The 11,393-nt window shown below is 49.6% G+C and overlaps 1 protein-coding gene across 1 annotated transcript; it reads right to left on the bottom strand.

The window, feature by feature from the left end:
- Nucleotides 1–986: 986 nt before the first annotated feature.
- On the bottom strand, nucleotides 987–10,921 carry LOC144180086 (uncharacterized). The gene is made up of 3 exons (XM_077708494.1): nucleotides 10,564–10,921; nucleotides 9,448–9,576; nucleotides 987–991 (listed from the first exon to the last, which is right to left on the bottom strand). The coding sequence occupies exons 1-3, from the start codon at nucleotides 10,919–10,921 to the stop codon at nucleotides 987–989; spliced, it is 492 nt and encodes a 163-aa protein (XP_077564620.1).
- Between the last annotated feature and the right edge of the window lie 472 nt (nucleotides 10,922–11,393).

Genomic DNA, 11,393 nt, shown 5'->3' with positions numbered 1-11,393 from the left:
ACAGGAATGATTTTCATCGTTTGGGCTGCTTCTATTTATACCCAAAAGCAACAATGGTCAAACGCGAACAAGTAGCCACACGCCACGAACATCACAGACACACACAACGCTCTTTCCACAGTTCGTGAGTCATTCATAGCCTCGTTACACGTGGAGTTCGAGAGAGGAGAGAGAGTGTCCTTGAAACGTGCCGGGGCGCGCTATCGAATGTTGATCGCGCCGATAGCGGAACGTCTGAGCCGGGCATGTCAAGTCGTGACTCACCGACGCGCTGGCACCTGACGGCGGAGGGCCGCACGTCCGTGAAGAATGCCTGGGCGTGCCGCTGGCATCTGGGGGTGCCGCTGGCAACCGCCGGAGGCGCGTTGCAACGCGAGGTCTCTGACCTTTCATGTCGAGACACGTAAGTATGGTTCACCGACACGCGGGCGGCTGTGGCACACGTGGTGGATTCCCACGTGGTGGCTGATGCGGGAAAATACGGCGGCGTTGGCCGATTCGTAACATCACCAAAGTGCACCACAGTTGAAAAAACATAAAAACTGAGCAATTCTAAAAATTGTCAACTGACACCCCTACAGAATTCTGGAAAGTCACCGGTCCGAAGTCACCACTCTCTGACAGCACACATAATTGCATTCTGAAGCAGTGAATATAAAAGACCTTCAACGTCCACTGAGAACGCAAAAACGATTCCCCACAAAAGTGCTGCTCACACAAAACTTCCAAAACATTGCTGGGAGTTCCGCGGTTAAAAGGGGTCATTGCCCGGCAAAAGGTTCAGATGATTCTAGATAAATTTAGACAATGCTCCCTGCCACGAATCTTTCTTGGTTACAATCGCTTGGAAAGGCATGTTGATTTTGTGTTTTGATTGAGAATAAAACACTCAAAGAATCGTTCCTCGCACTGGTAATATTCGTGCGTAGACAGACAAAACTAACTTTGTACAGAGGCTGATGACTTTCATCTTCAATTTATGTCAGTCAGCCTGAAAAAGGGCAAGTGACACGGGGAGGTGACTTTACTGAGAATCCAACTGAGCTGGCGCGGGCATTACGTCATTCTCCAAGTGTCGGCAAAAGAGTAGATGCGGGCACTGGCTCGTTTTGCCGTGCACCCTGAGAGTTCCGATAGTGCTCGCCACGCGTTCCAATGGACTTCGACATCGAAAAAAGTGCGACAATTGAGAGGCTACACAAGAAAGAACACGTAGACAGGAAGGGCGCTGACATCAATTGGGGCTTTTTGACATGGCTTTTTGTACCTAGCCCAACTTTCTGCATTGAAGTGCTAATGGCGGCTCCAGCGGGGTTGTGCACCTGGGAGTGTATGCACGGCAAATCTTTTCCATACTACACTGTGCACGGGGGTCATTGCAGCAGAGGCGGAAGGCAAGCCGTCACCCCCACAGTATTCGTTGCCTTGTCAGACCCGGGGCCCTGTTCTCGACTGCCCAAAGTCCCAGAGAAACTGAGAATTTGCTAGAAGACTTTTCTGATTGGCTTTCAATTTTGGGCACGTGCTTCCGCTTGAATGTGTGCTTTCGTCATTTTCACGTTTCATGACGTTTAGCGGAACGAGTTTTAAAGTTTGCCGTATTTCGCTTTACTGCCGTATTAATCCTTGAACGGCAATGAGAAACTAGACTAAATCCACCAGACATGACAACGTAAGATTGGCCTGGCTATTCAAAAATAATACTGCTTGTAAAACACGCCCTGTATGTCATTGGCTGAGAAGGCGTGACGTAATTTATAGAGTTGGCGTTAACTATCTCTTCACACATTGGCAACTTCAGCCTGCGTAGAAGTGACGTAATGTTAAGTAACAGCTTGAAAATGTTGAATGCTTTTGCCGCGAAATAGGGCAAAAATTTTTACCGACCTTTGGCACCGCGAAATTTCGGGAAATTTGGAGAAGTCGCAGTCTCGCATAAACCGCACTTTATTTTTTCATTAACAATAAGTAATAATACCGTAATTCATTTTAAACATTAAAAGTTAAATTTGCTGAAACTGTGCATTGTTTATTTTCAAAAAATTGTTTTTTTATGTTGGATATAACTCCATACTTCCGGAAAGGAGAGAAAAAAGAACGCGAAAATGGCGGTTCCCTTCGTCGTCGACTTGATGGAGTGGGAGCTCGATCAACGTGTTTATCAGCTTCACAGGGGTGCTTTCCTGCTCTCTGAGGATGCATTTAGGCGTCAATACCGGTTGACGAAAGCGCTGGTTCGTTGGCTGTGTGAACGACTGCGGGGCGAACTCACCAGAGTCCGGCAAAACACTGCTACCTCGTTGCCGCCGAGCTGCAGGTGCTGGACGCGCTTCCATTTTTAAAGCAAAGCTTTTTACCTCTACCCCCAACGGTTCTTTCGTGACCGTTGGTGTCACCAGAAAACTCCAGCGAATAAATAAAAGAATGTACTGGCACCGCCGGGAATCGAACCTGGAACTATTGAACTAACAAACCGAGAGCCCGTTCTCTTACCGATTTAGCTACGAGCCCACGTGAAGGCGGGAAAGACAGGTGGTGTACTCACCAAGCACATCTACGGGTTTACCCCCTGCGTTCTTGCTGAATGCCACGTGAAAGCGTCATGTGACCACTCACGCCCGTCTAGCGGCCCTGTGCGAACCTTGCTCATGAGCTAAGAGTTCAAAAATTAAAGGTAGCTCCCACCAAAGCATGCCATCTCACTTATAGTACGCCAATGTGCTAAAGCCTGTTGCCTCCAGTGTTCACGTAAAAAATCACAGCTCCTTGTCGTCCGCCCTCACACCAAATCAAGGAATACATTCAAGAACTCCTTGGTGGCCATGGTATCACTCCAAGCCCCAGCATCAAGATCCTGGGCCTACATCTGGAGGCTAACATCAAGAGTGACGTCTCCTTGCAGCGCCTCAAAAACAGCATTAATCAAATCATGCACATGATCAGGCGAGTTGCCACCAAGAAGCGAGGCCTAAAGGGATCCGGTACCTTTCGATTAATTGAAGCTTTTGTCCTGTCAAGAGTCACTTACGTTAACCCCCTGTCTTATTCTCAACCAGGAGGACATAGAGGTGCTTTATATAATGATTAGAAAGGCGGTCGAGCAGACCATTGGTCTTCTCATGAGAGCGTCCACACAGAGGCTGTTTAGCACGGGGCTGCACAACACGGTGGAAGAGCTGATACAAGGCCATCTTTCTAACCAGAAGGTCCGACTCAGAACTGCGATGGGTAACTGCATGCTTCACCAGATTGGCTGGGCAGTTCAGAATGTCACTCCGCTTGACGCACTCCCAGACTCTTGGCGACTAAAACTTAACATGCTCCCTTTGCTTAGAAAATGGACTCTTCACATGACGAGGGTCACCGAAAAAGCACGGGTTCAAGCGCTAAACACCACCCTCGGTGGGGATCATGCAGTTATCTACACAGACGCCTCCAAACATCGAGGGCAGCAATACGCCATCATCGATGCTACCTCCAGAACCAACCTCCTTGCGTGTACTTCGCTTAGGACCCAGGAAATCACGGCAGCAGAAGAGGCAGCCATCACCCTGGCTCTCACTCAACCAGGGGTTCGGAGGGTAGTCACCGATTCCCAGCAAGCCTACTTCAATTACCAGTCGGGCTGGGTGTCCTGACCTGCACTGCGCGTGCTAAAAAACCACTCCCCAAACGGTTCCATTCAGCTCATCTGGACACCCCCTCACGCTTCAATGGAGGGCAACAAATACGCCCACCCAACAAGCCTGCGCTTTTACCTCCAGTGCTATGGAGCTGCACGAGGACAGTCACGCGCTTGTCACGTTCAGAGAGATAACCCAGCATGATCGCCTTCTGAGACAGACCGTACCTTCGCCTTACCCTGACCTTTGCAGAGAACAATGAACTACCCTTCGGCTCACACAATCCGGGCTCCTTCCCACAGCCTACGCGTCTTCACTTGATGCATCCGAATCGCTACGATGCTGAATGTAAATTTTGCTCAGAAGTACGAACACTCCGCCCCGTAATCGGAGTGCGCGATTTAACCCTGAGAACCCTCCTCTCTTTCCGTCAACTACCCAACAAGAGCAATGGGAAATGCGGCGGTCCAGGCCCTCTCTACCTACCCAGCTTCAGCTGGTGCACGGAACACAGGCCGCGCGGACTGCATATGAGTCCCACAGAAGAAGGAATCACTCCCCAGGGCTGCACTCTGTGCTGTTCAGAAATCTGAACAGAAGTATTTCTTCCTCCTCCTCCTCCTTCTCTGCCGCAAATCTCGTCGCCTGCGTCCGCGGCGCAGAGACGCAGAAGTCAGATCGTGTAACACAGGGTGGGAGCTTTAATTTTATAAAAAATGTTTCCACTATTGTGCTACACCAATACAACGCAACCAAACACCGTTCATGCATCATGCATTGATTTCCCCTTACCAAGAATATCTCTTTGAAGTAATAAATAATGTGGTTAAGTGCATTTCACTTTTCTCTGGTTTTACTATTTGTAGAGCGATGTGAGGGAATTTAAATGACGTCGCATGGGTAATTGTTATCGGTGCCGTTTACAGCTTTGCCTTCCAACCACATTCACGGGGTGGATTGGCGCGATTTTTTTACTGCGGGCTGTTTTTAGGGCACGGTAGCAACAGACGAGCACTTGGCGACGACCAGCCAGTCTAGTGTCAGCCGCTGCATTCTGGCTGTTTCTTAAGCCATATTAGACTGCCGGGGCGAAGGGTGGGTCGCGTTCCCTCCAACTTGGGCAGCTGTTGCTGCGACGAAGGCAGCCTTCGCTCGCCTAGACGATCGGTTCGACTGCTGCATCGGTTATGTTGACGGCACCCTCATCGCCATTCAAGCCCCATCCTCAAATAAGCCTGACATCAACACGGTGGCTTACTTTTGTAGAAAGGGATTCCACGCGTTGAATGTAATGGTGGTGAGTCATCTGTTGCACTGAATGATGAAAATGGTGTCTCGTTTATAGCAAAATTTGAGCAAAATGCCATGCCATCACCGCAAGCTTGCATTAAAGCAACGTAATCACCGCTCAAAGACCTTTGCTCCAAAGCGAGCTGAGTAAACGTTTTGCGAGAATAAGCAAAGCATGCCTTTCTTGTTTACCCGACCACATGATCAGAATAGTGTGCAGCTCTTTGCATTCGTCGACAACAAAATGTGGAAAAGCAGGTTGGGGTATGCTCAAAGTGTTTGTAGTGTTATGCAATGTCATGTCAGAATTCTTGTTATACCTTAGAGATGTCGGTTTTAGGACCATTCATAATAGTCAGCGGAGACGCAAACCGGACAAGAAGAGTAAGGACGACACAAGCGCTGTCTAGCAACAGAACTTTTATTAGAAAAAAAACACGTGTTATATAAGCAAAAAAGTGAGATAAAAAACCACAGAGGGCTCGAAAAACTAGAGTCACGCCACCAATTTTAAACAGCAGATTTGTCTAGGAAGACAACCTCATTATCCATTACCACTATGGTTGAAACAAAACTTATACAATGCTCTCATTTATTCGAAACTATGCTCCGGGATTTTGGTGTGGGGGACCACAACAAAAACTAATTATAACAGGCTCATTGTATTGCAAAAAAGAATTTTGCGCAAATATTTATATTTTCATGGCTGTTACGCAAATTTGAGGACAAGTCTTTTATTTACTGAATATTCAATGCTTCGAGCTGACCAAATTTATTACATGAAGGTTCTGCACCCCATTTATAAGAAAGAGACCCACAATCAAGTTAACAAAACTTACGCCCACCTCCCCTCGCGGGAAGCCTGGTGTGATGCGACGCTGAAAGGGGTTCCATTGTGCGTTTCCGTTGGGTCGATTACTCGAATTGCCTGAGCAATCGTCGGGTAATGCGAGAGAGAGAGAGAGATCAAGCGTAGCGCGGACGACCGTCGACTGAGAGACCGGCCGGAGCGCAGCACTCCGCTTATATGCGCAGCGCGCCCGAAGGAGAGGAGACCGCGGAGAGAGAGAGGGCGCTGAACATGCACATAAGGTGCCTCAAATAACTAAGGTAGCGCCAACTGCTCCCTCCTTCTCCGCTGCCCTCCTCTTTTTTCTCTCCCCTCACCCGCGGCCCCGCGGTCCCTTTAACCCCGCGGCGGGGCCGCCATGTTTGTTGGTTTCCTCAGAGCAGACGCCCTCGCAACGCTTCTTGCCGCTCGCTGCAATTTTTCGCGCAGTTTGCTCTTGTTTTCGCGCCGCAGTCGCTCTTTGGCAGCATTAATAGTATTTCTAGAGCCCCGTTTTACCCACACGCATTAAGTGAGACTGTTTTGTTGTATATTTTTGTCTAGAAGGGGATATTTGTGGGGTGGATGCCGCGGGCGCATACGGACAGCGCCGTGTTCGTTTACGTGTGCGGCATGCTCAGCATAGTTCGTGAACGCAAAAGGATCGATCGTGGACGTTTCAAACTGCTCTGTTACAGTAATTCCGTTCTTGCATTTGCGTGACTAAGTTGTGGTCGTGAAAGCGCTGCACAGAGGGCTTGCGCATGGTTCGCGGTGACCTTGGTTCGCGGCAGTTCGAGCGCTGCGCTGGCTTTTTTGCATTCGCGTTTTTTGCGTTAGTTGCGCTCAGTATGCGCGCCGCATTAGCTACTGACATTCATGTCACCTTTATTCCGTGCACTTTCAGGTGCTTTGACGCTGTTGCAAAATATGTCACCTTCACATCGTTATAGGCTGCTGTCAGGGTAAAAGTTCACGCGTCTCCTCGTTGGCCTCGCCCATGACGGCTGTACTTTTGTCAGTGCGTCCGTGGCATAGCAACGTTCGTGCGATTGGCGTTCAAAATTACTTCGAGTGAGGCCCTGTCGGGCATATCTGGAAAAGGCTGGCACAAAGAACGCGCAGTTAAAGAATGCGATCAGCTTACAATTAGCTGTAGCGCCCTGTTCTATATTAACTACCGTATTCCAAGGCCAGAAGCGCGCTAACAAGCGCAATTGTGAATCCTTTTTATGCTGTACAGCTAACATTGATTCATGTGTGGGCTTTGATAAGTTACAGCTTGCTACAGCCGAGCTGGCCGCGACTGCACTGACCTTATTCGAGCAGCCGAAGGCACAACAACTCCGCATCGCAAAGCTACATAAAGTGACGCCGCCGTAACACTTGTTTGAAACGAGCAGCTGACTCTTCTGTTGTTCTACGCTGGCGGCTTCGATAAGGCCTGCTCCGAGGCAGCTGAGCCTAAAATGGCGAATTTAAATGGACAATGGCGGCCAAGAGAAGAAAAAACAAACGACGTGGGGACGAGGTACTACGTCACTGGCCGTTGGACAATGGCGCGCTGCGTTCGCCGGCGAAAAAGAAAATGGCAAAAAACGAAGGAGGAAAGGAGCGCGGGCGAGGGTAAAAGGCGGCGAGATCTAAAGTAATTTCAGGGACCTTAACACAGCGTGCTTTCGCCGCGCGCAGCGCCGCCCACCGGCGGAGTAAGAGAGCGCGCCGCACTGCGCGCGCCACAGATGTTGGGGAGAGGGCGCGTTATCACAGCGAGAGGAGGAGGGGCGCAGCGGTGCGGACAACAACAACGACGACGGACGCACGCAGGAAGGACAGGGCCACCGACAAGACATGCTCTCAGCGTCGCATCTAATAAATCTTCTGGCTACCACCTCAGGCGCACGCTAAGGCACACTCCAAAAGTAAGAACGAGCTATGGTGAGCAATTTTTCATGTACCAGTTAACTGAAATATTACATAAATTGAAAGAAAAATTAAACTTCGACGCCAGTTAACTTACATTTAAAAATAGGTCAAAGGGGTGTTCCTTAAGCAAAACGTTTGCACTACTGATATATAATTAGGAGTTTGAAGTATATGTCTACATGTTCCCCTGTGCGAGAGTGCGAGAATTGCGGGTAAATGAACGTTGGGAAATTCCAAGAGTTAAAACCAATTATGGGTACGAAAGAATTCACTATCAATTACCTGCCCTGTTAAATACCATTGAGTCGTCTTGTAGCAATGTATAAGCGGTTATTTTACTCATCAAAGAGCGTTGTTACTGTTTTCTGTGCATTTTACTTGTTTGCATTTGGCTGCTTGCTTGTTCAGTCTCTTTTTTGTATTATTTTTGTTAATATTGCCAATGCCGCTTGCGGCCTGTTGCACCGGGGGGCTGGGGCTAGTCAAGCTGTTTTTACGGATTTTTTGCCGGCTCCCTTTGCGCGAAAGTTGTTGTTTGTTGTTTTTTCGCGCAAGAATAAAAATCAAATCAAATCAAATCAAAATCAAAGATAGAAACTAAAAATTACGCCCATCTTCCCGCGAGGGAACCCTGATGTGATTCGACGCATCGGGGGGTTCAATTTGTCGTAACGTTGCCTTGAGCGTTTGCGCTGACACTGGTATTGGATTGTGTCAGCCCACTCGCTGAAGGGACCGTCGCTTCGATCACGTCTTCATCAGAGGAATCAAGTCAAGCACGAAGTAGTTAAGCAAGGTCACGTTAAGTGCGAGAGCGAGCGCTTGACTGAACCGCCGCATCGCGATACCCGCTTTATATTCACAGCGCTTGAAGGAGAGAAGACAATAGAGAAGAGTCGCGCATGCGCGCATTTGCGCGCGCCGGAGCAGTTATTAATGCAGCGTTAGGCAGCGAAGCGCGTCCAAACAAGAGCGCCAGCTGTGGTATGCTAATGAGCCGATGTGAGAGTGTTGCACACACCTGTGGGAGAGAACAGAGGAGGGATGCGGACGGACGGCGCGACGACGACGCAGGAGGGACATGCCTCAGAGCAAGAGATGCGTCGCATCTAAAAACATTTACAAACAAATATACGTTAATACGTTATTGTGACATAGTAGTGGAACTGATGAAAGTTGATGCGTACGAATTACTGCCTTTATGTGTACACTGTGATCCTTCTGTGAATTTTAGATCTATGCTTTCTATAATACATAGGAAATGTAGTAATCACTTTGATTTGTGCTATTTCTCTGGTACGATTGGGCTATTATGCTTAAATTTGTGAACAGACGTACGCAGTAGATCGGGTAGCTGAGGCCTCTGTCAGGCCACATTCGCCTTTAGTCTCAGCCTCCCCTTGGTTTTGCCAAAAAATAAAAATCCAGTACTTAAATACTCAACAATTGACGGATGGCTTACGCACGTGTCTCCACTCTTTATAATCTTATGAGCTTCGGCTATTTCCTGCGTGAGCCGCTGGGACAGGGAGTGTCCGTCTTCCTGAGGTGTTCTTCGATAGTAAAAAAGAAGCGTCGCTCAACGCGTAGGTAGACTGCCCACCTGAAGCTTCTTTAAACTGTCCTTAATGGTACGAACGGACCTTTCGGCTAGACCGTTTGATTGCGGGTGGTAAGGTGCCGTACGTAAGTGTTTGACGTTGTTTCCAGCCAGAAACTTGGCAAATGCGTCGGACATAAACTGGGTTCCATTGTCGCTTACCACCGTTCTAGGTATACCTAACCGGCTGAAGATCTCGCACAGCGCCGTGATAGTAGCGTCGGCCGTGGCGTGCGGCATGGTGACTGCCTCTAACCACTTGGTGTGCGAATCCACCATCACCAAAATCACCATGCCGTTCAGTGGCCCTGCAAAATCAACATGCAGCCGGGACCAGATCTGCACCGTCGGCCAGTTAACAGGTGGCTTCGCCGGTGGCGTAGGCCGAGATTGTACACACGAGGGACAATTACTCGCCATTTGGTTGATGTCACTATCCAATCGTGGCCACCAGACACTCGCGCGAGTGACCGCCTTCATTGCACAGGCCCCGTGGTGAGTCTCGTGGAGCAGTTCCAGCATCTGTTCCCGTGCAGCAGCCGGTACGATGACTTGATGGCCCCAATACACGAGACAATGAACCACCGTCAGCTCCAACTTCCTTGACAGATACGGTTGCAAGCGCGGATCAGATCCTTCCCGGTCCCGTGGCCAGCCGTTGAGTACGAAAGTTCGAACTGTCTTCAGTAGCTCGTCCTTGGAAGTCATCTACCGGAGCACCTGTGACGAAATATACGTGTCGTCAAATTGTTGCAACGAATGCACGTACTCTGGAAGCTCCTCGGTGACTTCCTCCGAGGTTTTCAACGGAAGTCGACTGAGGGCGTCCGCGTTTTGGTTGTCAGGCCCGGGCTTGTACTCGATCTTGTACTGATGGGCTCCCAGCAGCATAGCCCAACGCTGGATCCGGACCGCGGCCATGAGTGGCGTGGGGCGGTCTTCTCGTAACAAACCCAACAATGGCTTGTGATCTGTAACAAGTATAAAAGATCGCCTGAGCTGGTAGTCCCGAAACTTTGTAACCCCATACACCAACGCCAACGCCTTTCGCTCGAGTTGCGAGTAATTTTGTTCCGCCTTAGACAGCCTTCGCGAGCGGAACCCAATCGGCTTGTGGATGCTTCAGACTCGATGAGAGAGCACCTATCCCATGCCGTGCGGTGACGCGTAACACTCGACGCGCAGTGGCTTCGTGGGATCAAAACGCGTTAGCACCTTGGCTTAGTGCAGTGCGAGCTTCGACTTGTCAAACGCTTCCTGCTGTTTCGGGCCCCGTACCCAGCGGGAATCCTTACTTAGCAGGTCGTAGAGCGGAGCGAGCAGGCTAGCCATGTTGGGAAGAAACTTGTTGTAGTAAGTGAGAAGACCAATGTAAGAGCGGAACTCGCTTACGTTCTTGGGACTTGGAGCCTTCATTACAGCTTCCATTTTCTTCTCCAGGGGCTGTAGACCTTCGCTGCTGATCCTGTGACCCAAGTATGAAACCTCAGTCCTGCGGAAGGTGCACTTGCTTTTCCGGAGCTTCACGCTATTCTCCCGAAACCGCTGGAGTACCGCCTTGAGATTGGTTCCCCCGTCCAGCTTGCTTTCAGTAACCAGCACGTCATTCAGGTGCACTTGTACCCCTGGAATACCTGTCAGAATGGTTTCCATGGTGCGCTGAAAAATATCCGGAGCAGACGACACTCCGAAGTGCAGACGGTTATATCAAAACAGTCCCCGATGGGTGTTGATGACAGTCAGCTTCTTGGACTCTTCGTCCAACGGTATCTGATTGTACGCGTCGCTCAAGTCCAATGTGCTGTACAAGTCTCCCTCGTTGAGAGCAGCGAAGATGTCGTCTATCATGGGAAGTGGGTATTGTTCCGTTCCGCACGCTCTGTTGACGGTTAACTTGTAAGCCGCACAAATGCGGATTGACCCGTCTGCTTACTCAAGAGGCACAATGGGCGTTGCCAACTCAGAATGCGCCCCTGGAGACAGCACACCGGATGCCAATAATCTGTCCACGGCGACGTCCACCTTGTCCTTCGGTAGCGGAATAGGGCTAATTCCGGCTCAAACACATCCCTGTAGTCTGTCAAAATGGTCTCAAAGTTCACACCTCCCTCGTGGATGGCAGAGC

This window comes from Haemaphysalis longicornis, unplaced genomic scaffold (genome assembly GCF_048455015.1).
Source record: "Haemaphysalis longicornis isolate Haplotype H1 unplaced genomic scaffold, Haemaphysalis longicornis Haplotype H1 scaffold_4, whole genome shotgun sequence".
NCBI classification, from domain to species: Eukaryota; Metazoa; Arthropoda; class Arachnida; order Ixodida; family Ixodidae; genus Haemaphysalis; species Haemaphysalis longicornis.
This window is presented reverse-complemented; position numbering and strand designations above follow the sequence as displayed.